Source organism: Tinamus guttatus, unplaced genomic scaffold (assembly GCF_059628265.1).
Source record: "Tinamus guttatus ecotype Peru unplaced genomic scaffold, ASM5962826v1 Tinamus_guttatus_pri_ptg000275l, whole genome shotgun sequence".
Classification (NCBI taxonomy): domain Eukaryota; kingdom Metazoa; phylum Chordata; class Aves; order Tinamiformes; family Tinamidae; genus Tinamus; species Tinamus guttatus.
In genome coordinates, this window is record NW_028288809.1 from 68,928 (window position 1) to 82,804 (window position 13,877).

General features: G+C 67.4%; 1 protein-coding gene across 1 annotated transcript; it reads right to left on the reverse strand.

The window, feature by feature from the left end:
- Positions 1-230: 230 nt before the first annotated feature.
- Positions 231-13,244, reverse strand: OTUB1 (OTU deubiquitinase, ubiquitin aldehyde binding 1). Its single transcript, XM_088527294.1, has 7 exons — positions 13,094-13,244; positions 12,465-12,526; positions 11,999-12,097; positions 10,235-10,353; positions 8,074-8,158; positions 3,366-3,560; positions 231-433 (listed from the first exon to the last, which is right to left on the reverse strand). The coding sequence occupies exons 1-7, from the start codon at positions 13,146-13,148 to the stop codon at positions 236-238; spliced, it is 813 nt and encodes a 270-aa protein (XP_088383420.1). The 5' UTR covers positions 13,149-13,244; the 3' UTR covers positions 231-235.
- Positions 13,245-13,877: the final 633 nt, after the last annotated feature.

The window sequence follows — 13,877 nt, forward strand, 5'->3', positions numbered from 1 at the left end:
GCATCCCGTTGCCCGAAGGTGCATCCCGGCGCCTGGAGCCGCATCCCGTTGCCCGGATCCGCATCCCGGTGCCCGGAGGCGCATCCACATGCACAGAGCCGCATCTCATTGCCCAGAACCGCATCCCATTGCCCGGAGCCGCATCCCATTGCCCGGATCCGCATCCCTGCACCCGGATCCGCATCCCGTCGCCCGTCGCCGCATCCCGGTGCCCGGCTCCGGTGCCCGGTGCCGCTCACTTGTAGAGGATGTCGTAGTGGCCCGGCCGGTAGAGCAGGTGCACGCGGGGCTGGGAGCCCTCGGGGAACACGTGCGGGTTGGTGGCGCCGCCCTCGCCGCGGTCCATGTACTCCACGAGCACCGGCACGTGCAGCGCGCGCGCCAGCGCGATGATGTGGATGTGGTCGCTCTCCTTGCACATGGGCTCCACCTCCTAGGGGACATGGGGACACGTGAGGGGACATGGGGACATGGGGACATGTGAGGACACGGGGACACGTGAGGACACGGGGACATGGGGACACGTGAGGGGACATGGGGACCCGTATGGAGCCGTGCGAGCCCCATATGGATGTGGATGTGGTCGCTCTCCTTGGCCATGGGCTCCACCTCCTGCGGGGGGACGAGGGGACACGTGAGGGGACATGGGGACACGTGAGGACACAGGGACATGGGGACACGCGTGAGGACACGGGGACATGGGGACACGTGAGGGGACATGGGGACACGGGGACGTGCGGGGCTGGGCGAGCCCCATATGGATGTGGATGTGGTCGCTCTCCTTGCACATGGGCTCCACCTCCTAGGGGACACGAGGGGACACGTGAGGACATGGGGACATGTGAGGGGACATGAGGGGACACGTGAGGACACGGGGACATGTGAGGACATGGGGACATGGGGACACGGGGACGCGCGGGGCCGTGCGAGCCCCATATGGATGTGGATGTGGTCGCTCTCCTTGCACATGGGCTCCACCTCCTAGGGGACACGAGGGGACACGTGAGGACATGGGGACATGGGGACATGTGAGGGGACATGAGGGGACACGTGAGGACACGGGGACATGTGAGGACATGGGGACATGGGGACACGGGGACGCGCGGGGCCGTGCGAGCCCCATATGGATGTGGATGTGGTCGCTCTCCTTGCACATGGGCTCCACCTCCTAGGGGACACGAGGGGACATGGGGACACGTGTGAGGACATGGGGACACGGGGACATGGGGACACGTGAGGGGACATGGGGACACGTGAGGGGACATGGGGACACGGGGACACGTGAGGACACGGGGACACGGGGACATGTGAGGACATGGGGACACGGGGACGCGCGGGGCCATGCGAGCCCCATATGGATGTGGATGTGGTCGCTCTCCTTGCACATGGGCTCCACCTCCCGTGGGGACATGTGAGGGGACACGGGGACACGCGTGAGGACACGAGGACATGGGGACACGGGGACACGTGAGGACACGGGGGACCCGTATGGAGCCGTGCGAGCCCCATATGGAGATGTGCGACCCTGTATGGAGCCATGCGAGCGTGCAAGGCCCGTATGGAGACATACAAGGGCCATATGGAGCCGTGTGAGCCCCATATGGAACCATGCAAGGCCCATACGGAGCTGTGCAAGGCCCATATGGAGCCATCCACACCCCATGTGAGGGCCATACAGGCCTATATAGGCCCAAAGAAGCTGTGCAAGGCCCATACAGCCTGTGTAAGTCCCATACAAGCCCAGAAAAGCTGTGCAAGGCCCATATAGGCTCATAGGGGCCCATGCAAGGCCCATATAGAGCCATCCACACCCCATGTGAGGCCCATATAGGCCCATAGGGGCCCATATAGAGCCATCCATGCTCCATGTGAGGCCCATAGGAGCCCATATAGAGCCATCCATGCTCCATGTGAGGCCCATACAGCCCCCATAGGGGCCCATGCAAGGCCCATATAGAGCCATCCACATCCCATGTGAGGCCCATGTAGTCCCATAGGGGCCCGTGCAAGGCCCATATAGAGCCATCCACGCCCCATGTGAGGCCCATACAGGCCCATAAAAGGTGTGTAAGTCCCGTATAGGCCCACAGAAGGTGTGCAAGGCCCATATAGGCCCATAGGGGCCCGTGCAAGGCCCATATAGAGCCATCCACACCCCATGTGAGGCCCATAGGGGCCCATATAGAGCCATCCACACCCCATGTGAGGCCCAACAAGCTGTGTAAGGCCCATACAGACCCATATAAACTGTGTAAGTCCCATACAGGCCCAGACAAGCTGTGCAAGGCCCATACAGGCTGTGTAAGTCCCATATAAGCCCAGCCAAGCTGCGCAAGGCCCATACAGGCCCATATAGCCCCATAGGGGCCCGTGCAAGGCCCATATAGAGCCATCCACGCCCCATGTGAGGCCCATACAGGCCCATAGAAGGCGTGTAAGTGCCATACAGCCCCATAGGGGCCCGTGCAAGGCCCATATAGAGCCATCCACGCCCCATGTGAGGCCCATACAAGCCCACAGAAGGTGTGTAAGCCCCATATAAGCCCAGCCAAGCCGTGCAAGGCCCATGTAGGCCCATAGGGGCCCATATAGAGCCATCCATGCTCCATGTAAGGCCCATACAGGCCCATATAGGCCCATAGGGGCCCATATAGAGCCATCCATGCTCCATGTGAGGCCCATATAGGCCCATAGGGGCCCATATAGAGCCATCCATGCTCCATGTGAGGCCCATACAGGCCCATATAGCCCCATAGGGGCCCGTGCAAGGCCCATATAGAGCCATCCACGCCCCATGTGAGGCCTATACAGGCCCATATAGCCCCATAGGGGCCCATGCAAGGCCCATATAGAGCGACCCATGCCCTGTGCAAGGCCCATACAGGCCCATAGAAGGTGTGCAAGGCCCATATAGGCCCACAGAGGCCCATGCAAGGCCCATATAGCCCCATAGGGGCCCGTGCAAGGCCCATATGGAGCCATCCACGCCCCATGTGAGGCCCATACAGGCCCACAGAAGGTGTGTAAGCCCCATATAAGCCCAGCCAAGCCGTGCAAGGCCCATGTAGGCCCATAGGGGCCCATATAGAGCCATCCATGCTCCATGTAAGGCCCATACAGGCCCATATAGGCCCATAGGGGCCCATATAGAGCCATCCATGCTCCATGTGAGACCCATACAGGCCCATATAGCCCCATAGGGGCCCGTGCAAGGCCCATATACAGCCATCCACGCCCCATGTGAGGCCCATACAGGCCCATAGGGGCCTGTGCAAGGCCCATATAGAGCCACCCACACCCCATGTGAGGCCCATAGAGGGTGTCCAAGTCCCATATAGCCCCATACAGCCCCATAGGGCCCGCACCTGCTGGCAGAACTCCTTGATGCTGCGGCCGCCCTCCAGGAACTGCTCGAAGAAGCGCCGGTGCCGCTGCAGGCAGCCCGACGTGAGCAGCCGCAGGTAGACGACCAGGTAGTCCGACGTGCTGGGCTCGTTGAACGCGGCCAGCAGCTCGGCCGGGGGCACGCGGCGCTCCACCTGCTCGATCAGCTCCATGAACTGTGAGGGGACACGTGGGGACAAGGTCAGGGTCACCTGGGGACGTGGGGACACGTGGGGACACGTTGGGACACCTGGGAACACAAGGAGATATGGGGGGATACAGGGACACAGCGGCACGCGGCGCTCCACCTGCTCGATCAGCTCCATGAACTGCATGGGGGACAAGGGACAGGGTCACCTGGGGACGTGGGGACACGTGGGGACACCTGGGAACACGAGGAGATATGGGGGGATACAGGGACACAGCAGAACGCGGCGCTCCACCTGCTCCATCAGCTCCATGAACTGTGAGGGGACAAGGACAGGGACAGGGACATGGTCACCTGGACCGCCTGGGGACATGGGGACACGTGGGGACACAGCAGGACGCGCCGCTCCACCTGCTCGATCAGCTCCATGAACTGTAAAAGGGACAGGGACAGGGTCACCTGGGGACATGGGGACACGTAGGGACACAGGGAGATACAGGGACACACAGGGACACACATGGGGACACAGCAGCACGCGGCGCTCCACCTGCTCGATCAGCTCCATGAACTGCATGGGGGACAAGGGACATGGTCATTTGGGGACATGGGGACACGTGGGGACATGTGGGGACACGTGGGGACACAGCAGCACGCGCCGCTCCACCTGCTCGATCAGCTCCATGAACTGTGAGGGGACACGTGGGGACAAGGTCAGGGTCACCTGGGGACGTGGGGACACGTGGGGACACAGCAGCACACGGCGCTCCACCTGCTCGATCAGCTCCATGAACTGTAAAGGGGATAGGGACAGGGTCATTTGGGGACATGGGGACACGTGGGGACATGTGGGGACACGTGGGGACACAGCAGCACGCGCCGCTCCACCTGCTCGATCAGCTCCATGAACTGTGAGGGGACACGTGGGGACAAGGTCAGGGTCACCTGGGGACGTGGGGACACGTGGGGACACAGCGGCACGCGGCGCTCCACCTGCTCGATCAGCTCCATGAACTGCATGGGGGACAAGGACAGGGTCATTTGGGGACATGGGGACACGAGGGGACACAGCAGCAGGCGGCGCTCCACCTGCTCGATCAGCTCCATGAACTGTGAGGGGACACGTGGGGACAAGGTCAGGGTCACCCAGGGACATGGGGACACGTGGGGACACAGCAGCACGCTCCGCTCCACCTGCTCGATCAGCTCCATGAACTGCATGGGGGACAAGGGACAGGGTCACCTGGGGACGTGGGGACACGTGGGGACACCTGGGAACACGGTGGGACACATGGGGACACAGCAGCACGCGCTGCTCCACCTGCTCGATCAGCTCCATGAACTGTGAGGGGACACGTGGGGACAAGGACAGGGTCACCCAGGGACATGGGGACACGTGGGGACACAGCGGCACGCGGCGCTCCACCTGCTCCATCAGCTCCATGAACTGTGAGGGGACAAGGGACATGGTCATTTGGGGACATGGGGACACGTGGGGACACGTGGGGACACATGGGGACACAAGGAGATATGGGGGGATACAGGGACACAGCAGCACGCGGCGCTCCACCTGCTCGATCAGCTCCATGAACTGTGAGGGGACACGTGGGGACAAGGTCAGGGTCACCTGGGGACGTGGGGACACGTGGGGACACGTGGGGACACCTGGGAACACGTGGGGACACAGCAGCACGCGCCGCTCCACCTGCTCGATCAGCTCCATGAACTGCATGGGGGACAAGGACAGGGTCATTTGGGGACATGGGGACATGTGGGGACACAGCAGCACGCGCCGCTCCACCTGCTCGATCAGCTCCATGAACTGCATGGGGGACAAGGGACAGGATCACCTGGGGACGTGGGGACACCTGGGAACACGGGGGGACACAGCAGCACGCGGCCGCTCCACCTGCTCGATCAGCTCCATGAACTGCATGGGGGACAAGGACAGGGTCATTTGGGGACATGGGGACACGTGGGGACACGTGGGAACACGGGGAGACATGGAGGGACACAAGGAGATATGGGGGGATACAGGGACACAGCAGCACGCAGCGCTCCACCTGCTCCATCAGCTCCATGAACTGTGGGGACAGGGACAGGGACAGGGACATGGTCACCTGGAGCGCCTGGGGACATGGGGACACGTGGGGACACAGCAGCACGCGCCGCTCCACCTGCTCGATCAGCTCCATGAACTGTGAGGGGACAAGGGACAGGGTCACCTGGGGACATGGGGACATGGGGACACAGCGGCACGCGCCGCTCCACCTGCTCGATCAGCTTCATGAACTGTGAGGGGACACGTGGGGACAAGGTCAGGGTCACCCAGGGACATGGGGACACGTGGGGACACAGCGGCACGCGGCGCTCCACCTGCTCCATCAGCTCCATGAACTGTGAGGGGACAAGGGACAGGGTCATTTGGGGACGTGGGGACACGTGGGGACATGGGGGGACACATGGGGACACAGCGGCACGCGGCGCTCCACCTGCTCGATCAGCTCCATGAACTGTGAGGGGACACGTGGGGACAAGGTCAGGGTCACCTGGGGACGTGGGGACACGTGGGGACATGTGGGGACACCTGGGGACACGAGGAGATATGGGGGGATACAGGGACACAGGGGCACACGGCACTCCACCTGCTCCATCAGCTCCATGAACTGTGAGGGGACACGTGGGGACAAGGTCAGGGTCACCTGGGGACGTGGGGACACATGGGGACACCTGGGAACACGTGGGGACACAGCAGCACGCGGCGCTCCACCTGCTCGATCAGCTCCATGAACTGCATGGGGGACAAGGGACAGGGTCACCTGGGGACCTGGGGACACGTGGGGACACGTGGGGACACCTGGGAACACAAGGAGATATGGGGGGATACAGGGACACAGCGGCACGCGCCGCTCCACCTGCTCCATCAGCTCCATGAACTGTGAGGGGACACGTGGGGACAAGGTCAGGGTCACCCAGGGACATGGGGACATGAGGGGACACCTGGGAACACATGGGGACACGGGGGGACACAGCGGCACGCGGCGCTCCACCTGCTCCATCAGCTCCATGAACTGCATGGGGGACACGTAGGGAAAAGGACGGGGTCACCCGGGGGACATGGGGACACAGGGACATGAGGGGACACACAGGGACACGAGGGGACACACAGGGACACGGCATGGGAAGGACCCAGCGGCACCCGCTCCTCCATGGACTCCGTGAGCTCCATGAACTGGGAAGGGGACAGGGACGGGGTCTCCTGGGGACACACGGGGACACACGGGGACATGGGGAGGACAAGTCACGTATGGGGACACCTGGGGGACACGATGGGGACAGGCCCCGCGCTCCCCCCCTTGCACACACACACTGGTGTCCCGAGTTGTCACAGCCTCAGCTGTCCCCAAGCCAGCCACAGCCCCGTGGTGTCCCCGTGTCCCCCCCGTGTCCCCCCCAGCCCATGTGTCCCCCCCTCAGTGTCCTCTGTGTCCCTCCCCACCTCCCGGTGTCCCCTGTGTCCCCTCCTCAGTGTCCCCCCCGCCCCCATGGTGTCCCCCTGTCCCTCCGCCCCACGATGTCCCCTGTCTCCCCCTCCCCGTGGTGTCCCCATGTCCCCGGTGTTCCCAGCGTCCCCTGCCCACAGTGTCCCCATGGTGTCCCTGCAGTGTCCCCGTGGTGTCCCCATGGTGTTCCCTGTCCCCCTGCCCCGCAGTGTCCCCATGTCCCCTGTGTCTCCTCTCCCCACCGTGTCCTTGCGGTGTCCCCATGCTGTCCCCGCAGTGTCCCCTGTCCCCCTGCCCCGCGATGTCCCCATGTCCCCCGTGTCCCCGCGGTGTCCCCATGATGTCCCCACAGTGTCCCCTGTCCCCCTGCCCGCGGTGTCCCCATGTCCCCCGTGTCCCCTGTCCCCCTGCCCCGTGGTGTCCCCACGATGTCCCCGCAGTGTCCCCTGTCCCCCTGCCCCGCGGTGTCCCCATGTCCCCCGTGTCCCCTCTCCCCACCGTGTCCTCACGGTGTCCCCCGTGTCCCCCCTCCCTGCGGTGTCCCCACAACGTCCCTGCAGTGTCCCCATGTCCCAACCCTCAGTGTTCCTCCTCGCCCCGTGGTGTCCCCATGTCCCCTGTGTCGCCCTGCGGTGTCCCCGGGGTGTCCCCATGTCCCCCCTCACCCCGCAGTGTCCCCTGTCCCCCCACCCCGCGGTGTCCCCACGGTGTCCTCGTGGTGTCCCCGTGTCCCCTCTCCCTGCGGTGTCCTTGCGGTGTCCCCATGTCCCCCGTGTCCCCGCAGTGTCCCCTGTCCCCCTGCCCCATGGTGTCCTCTTGGTGTCCCCCCTCACCCCGCAGTGTCCCCATGTCACCCGTGTCCCCCCGCCCCGCGGTGTCCCCACGGTGTCCCCACAGTGTCCCCTGTCCCCCTGCCCCGCGGTGTCCTCGCGGTGTCCCCGTGTCCCCCTGCCCCACGGTGTCCTCGCGGTGTCCCCCGTGTCCCCGCGGTGTCCTCGCAGTGTCCCCCGTGTCCCCGCGGTGTCCCCCGTGTCCCCTCACCGTGTTGTGGAAGTCCTCGATCGTGAACTCGGTGAAGCCCTGGGCCACCAGCTCGTCCTTGCTCCGCGCCGAGATCTCCTTGAACCTGCCAAGACCGGGAGGGCCCAGGCGTCCGGGGGGGGCCCAGGCGTCCGGGAGGGCCCAGGCGTCCGGGGGGGGGGCCCAGGCGTCCGGGGGGGGGGCCCCATTCCCCAAAGGGCTCCCGGTGTCCGGGTGTCCCCCCGTCCCCCGGATGGTCCCCGTCCCCTGGGTGCACCCCCCATTTTCCGATGGTCCCCCGTGTCCGGGTGTCCCCCCGATGGTCCCCATCCCCCATTCCCCGATGGTCCCCCGTGTCCGGGTGTCCCCCCGATGGGCCCCGTCCCCCGAATGGTCCCCAATGTCCACGTGTCCCCCCGATGGTCCCCGTCCCCCATTCCCCGATGGTTCCCGGTGTCCGGGTGTCCCCCGTAATGATCCCCGTCCCCCCGATGGTCCCTGGGGTCCTGGTGTCCCCCCATCCCCCTGGATGGTCCCTGGCATCCGGGTGTCCCCCTATCCCCCTCTGTCCGGGTGTCCCCTCGATGGCCCCGGCGTCCGGGTGTCCCCCTGCTGGTCCCTGTTGTCCAGGTGTCCCTCGGACGGTCCCCATCCCCCCAACAGTCGCCAGTGTCCCCCTGTCCCCCCGCTGGTCCCCGCTGTCCCCCTGGTCCCTGGTGTCCCCCTGGTGTCCAGGTGTCCTCCCGCTGGTTCCCAGTGTCCCCGCGGTCCCCCTGCTGGTCCCCAGTCCCCCCTGTCCGTCCCCGGTGTCCAGGTGTCCCCCCGCTGGTCCCTGGTGTCTCCCCCGTGTCCACGTGTCCCCTCGCTGGTCCCCAGTGTCCCCCCATTGTCCAGGTGTCCCCCCCGTGTTCCCCCTGTCCCCCACTGGTCCCCGGTGTCCCCCTGGTGTCCAGGTGTCCCCCCGGTGACCAGGTGTCTCCCCCTGTCCCCCGCTGTCCCCCCGTGTCCCCTCTGTCCCCTGCTGGTGCCTGGTGTCCAGGTGTCCCCGCGGTGTCCCCCCGCTGGTGTCCAGGTGTCCCCCCACTGCTCCCCAGCGTCCCCCTGCTCCCCCTCATCCCTCCGCTGGTCCCCGGTGTCCCCCCGGTGTCCAGGTGTCCCCCCGGTGTCCCCCCTGTGTCCCCCCCATCCCCCGCTGGTCCCTGGTGTCCAGGTGTCCCCCCGGTGTCCAGGTGTCCCCCCGTGTCACCCCTGTCCCCCGCTGGTCCCTGGTGTCCCCCCGTGTCCCCCCGTCTCCCGCTGGTCCCCGGTGTCCAGGTGTCCCCCCGGTGTCCAGGTGTCCCCTCCGTGTCCAGGTGTCCCCTCCGTGTCCCCGGTGTCCCCCCGGTGTCCAGGTGTCCCCCCATGCCTCCCCCGTCCCCCGCTGGTCCGCGGTGTCCCCTTGGTGTCCAGGTGTCCCCTTGCTGATCCCCAGTGTCCCCCTGGCCCCCCCTGTCCCTCCGCTGGTCCCCGGTGTCCCCCCGCTGGTCCAGGTGTCCCCCCTGTCCCCAGGTGTCCCCCCTGTCTCCCCCCGCTGGTCCCCGGTGTCCAGGTGTCCCCCCGTGTTCCCCCTGTCCCCCGCTGGTTCCCGGTGTCCCCCCGTGTTCCCCCCGTCCCCCGCTGGTCCCCGGTGTCCCCCCGTGTTCCCCCCGTCCCCCGCTGGTCCCAGGTGTCCCCCCTGTCCCCAGGTGTCCCCCCGTCCCCCCTGTCCCCCCCGCTGGTCCCCAGTGTCCCCCCCGCTGGTCCAGGTGTCCCCCCTTGTCCCCGGGTGTCCCCCGTCCCCCCTGTCTCCCCCCGCTGGTCCCCGGTGTCCCCCCGGTGTCCAGGTGTCCCCCCCGTGTCCCCCCTGTCCCTCCGCTGGTCCCCGGTGTCCCCCCGCTGGTCCAGGTGTCCCCCCGGTGTCCAGGTGTCCCCCTGTCCCCCCTGTCTCCCCTCGCTGGTCCCCGGTGTCCCCCCGGTGTCCAGGTGTCCTCCCGTGTCCCCCTGTCCCCCGCTGGTCCCCGGTGTCCCCCCGGTGTCCGGGTGTCCCCCAGCTGGTCCCAGGTGTCCCCCCCGTCCCCAGGTGTCCCCCCGCTGGTCCAGGTGTCCCCCCCGTCCCCAGGTGTCCCCCCTGTCCCCGGGTGTCCCCCCCGTCCCCCCCGCTCACCGCTGCAGCTCCTGCCCGTCCTCCAGCAGCGCCTCGAGGTGGGCGAAGCCGAACGCCCGGTAGAAGCAGTTCCCGTCCGGCCGCGTCTTGCGGATGTAGGAATACTTGTGGAGCAGGTCCTGGGGACAGGGGGACGTCAGCGGGGCCCGCGGCGCCGGGGACGCCGAGGGGCTCACGGGGACACCAGGGGGCTCAGAGTGACACCAAGGGGCTCAGAGTGACACTGAGGGGCTAACGGGGACGCCGAGGGGCTCACGGGGACGCCGAGGGGCTCAGAGTGACATCGAGGGGTTCACGGGGACACCAGGGGGCTCAGAGTGACACCAAGGGGCTCCTGGGGACACCGAGGGGCTCCAGGGACACTGCAGGGCCACCACAGGCTCACAGGGACACCAAGGGGCTCAGACTGACACCAAGAGGCTCCCAGGGACACCACAGGGCCACCGCGGGGCTCAGAGTGACACCGTGGGGTTCCCGGGGACACTGAGGGGCTCAGAGTGACACCAAGGGGGTCCCAAGGCCACCACGGGGCTCCCGAGGACATCGAGGGGCTCAGAGTGACACCAAGGGGCTCCCAGGGACACTGAGGGGCTCAGAGTGACACCAAGGGGCTCCTAAGGCCACCACGGGACTCCCAGGGACACCAAGGGGCTCAAAGTGACACCAAGGGGCTCCCGGGGACACCGAGGGGCTCCCGGGGACACCATGGGGCTCAGAGTGACACCAAGGGGCTCAGAGTGACACCAAGGGGCTCCCAGGGACACCACAGGGCCACCGCGGGGCTTGCAGGGACACCAAGGGGCCCTCGGGGACACAGTAGGGCCACCACGGGGCTTAGAGTGACATCATGGGGCTCCGAGGGCCACCGTGGGGCCACCGCGAGGCTTGCAGGGCCACCATGGGGCTCAGAGTGACACTGCGGGGCTCACAGGGACACCATGGGGTCCCTGGGGCCACCATGGGGCTCACAGTGTCACCAAGGGGCCACCATGGGACTCCCAGTGTCACCAAGGGGCCCCCAGGGCCACCACGGGGTTCACAGTGACTATAGGGCCCCCCAGTGTCACCACAGGGCTCACAGTGTCACCAAGGGGCCCCCAGGGCCACCGTGGGGCCGCTGTGGGGCTCACAATGACACTATAGGGCTCCCCAGTGTCACCACAGGGCCACCACAGGGCTCACAGTGTCACCAAGGGGCTCCAAAGCCACTACAGGGCCACCACTGGGCTCACAGTGACACTACAGGGCCCCCCAGTGTCACCAAAGGGCTCCTAGGGCCACCATGGATCCCACAGTGACATTATAGGGGACCCCCCAGTGTCAGCAAGCGGCTCCTGAGGCCACTTTAGGGCCCCCCCAATGTCACCAACGGGCTCCTGGGGCCACTGTGGGGCTCACAGGGACACCAAGGGGCTTCCAGGGCCACCACAGGACTCACAGGGACACTACAAGGGCCCCCCAGTGTCACCAAGGGGCTGCCGGGGCCACCACGGGGCTCACAGTGACACTATAGGGCCCCCCAGTGTCACCAAGGGGCTCCCGGGGCCACCACGAGTGCCATCAGGTGGTTCTCAAGGCCAACCCGGGGCTGTGACAAGACTCCCAGTGTCACCAAGGGACTGACGCCATCAAGGGCTTCCCAGGCCCAAACTGGTGCCCCCAAGAGACTCTCAGCGCCCAACTGGTGCCATTAAGCGGCTCCCAGCCCCAAACCAGGGCCAAACTGTCACCACCCACCCCCGGGTCACCCGCCGCTGCCGGTACCTTGATCTTCTCCTGGTAGACGTGGTCGTCCTCCGCGTACTCCTTGTAGAGCACCGAGAGCTCCAGGCGCTCCGACACCAGCGGGTTCTGCACCGCGATCTGCGCCGCCGAAACGTGAGGCGGGGACTACAGCTCCCGGCGTGCCCCGCGCGCGCGCGCCTCGCCCGCCCCATCGCCCGCCGCGCCGCGGGGCACGCTGGGAGTTGTAGTCCGCGCGACCCCCCCCCATTGACCGCCATATGGGGCGCCTGCAACTCCCGGCGTGCCCCGCGCGGCCCCCCGCCCCTTTTCCCGCGCGCCGCGCGGGGCATGACGGGATTTATAGTCCGCGCCCGCCGGGCGCTGAGGTAAAACGGGAGGGGGATGGGGGGGGGGGGGTGGTTTCCATCGCTGTTTTGGGGTGAAACGCGGCGGTTTCGGGGCACCCCGCGGCGGCGGGGGGGCTGGGGGCGGCCGCCGCCCTCACCTCCTGCTGGATGCGGTCCTGCTGCGCCATGATGGCTTCGTCGTAGGCCAGGCAGTTCACTCCTGTAAGAGGGGAAAAACGGGGCGGGGGGGTTAAAGCCGCTCCCCCTCCCCATCCGAAACAGAGCCGCCCCCTCCCCAAATTGCCCCCCCTCCATTTTGGGGGTTCCCCCCTCCGGGTTCTGCAGCCTTTAAATGGGGGGGGGGGGGGTCACGGGGGGGCCTCCATTGGGGGTCGTGGGGGGGGGTTGGAGGGGTTGGGGGGGGGGTCCAGGACACGGGGGCGGGGAGGGGGGGGGAGAAGGCCCCGCGGGGCATCATGGTCCCCATGGGGGGGGGGGGGCAACGGGCGGGGGCCCCAGGGGGTTGTTGGGGGGGGGGTCATTGTCCCACTGAGGAGACCGGGGGGGGTCTCGTGGGGGGGTCTCGGGGCCCCATAAGGGGGTCGGGGGCCATTGGGGGGACACGGGGACGCTCCGGGACCCCCGGGGGGTTTAGGGGTCCCCGGGGGGACAACGAGGCCCCATGAGGGGGATCCTCTGCGGGAGGGGGGGTCTCAAAAAGGGGGGGGGCGCCCGTTTCCCCTCCGCCGTTTCCGCCCCCCCCCCCCCCCCCCGCCGGTTCCGGTACCGTCCGCGTCCCCCCCCAGCGGCTCCGGCTTCTGCTGAGGCTCCTCCGCCGCCATCTTGCTGCTGCAGCCCCGCACCTTCCGCAGCGCTTCCGGGTCGCCGCCCGCCCCGCCGGAAGCGCTCCCGGCCCTTAGCAACCTCCCCCGGGCGACCGGGCCCGCCTTAGCAACCGGCCCCGCCCACTGGGCGGTGCGCCCCGCCCCTTAGCAACCGGCACCGCCCCTTGGCAACCGACACCGGCCCCGCGGGACAGGCCCCGCCCCTTAGAACGGGCCCCGCCCCTGGCAACCCAGAGCCGGCGCTCCCTAGCAACCTCCCGTCCCCCCCGTCGCCTAGCAACCTGGTCACCTAGCAACAGCCCCTCCCATAGCAACCGCCTCCCAGCAGGACCCCGAGCGGCCGCCGTGGGGGCTGTGACGTCACGCGGTGACCTCCGAGCGAGGACGGGGTGACACGAGTGTCCCCCGCGCCACCGGAAGAGACGGGCGGAAGCAGGAAGAGGCTCGAGCGACTTTTATTGTGGAACGGGGACAGCGCCGGGGGCGTTTCCCGGTGCTCCCGGTGGTCCCGAGGGGGCGCCATGATGGTCCCGGAGATCCCGGGAGTCCCGCTGCCCCCGAAGTCCCGGTGTCCCTGGGGGTCCCCGGTGTCCCTGGGGGTTCCCGGTGTCCTTGGGGGCTCCCGGTGTCCTTGGGGGGTTCCCGGTGTCCCCCGGTGCTCCCGGTGTCACTCCCGCTTCTTGTAGTCCTCCAAGTGCGCCAGCACCCACGCGGCGGGGCCCAGGC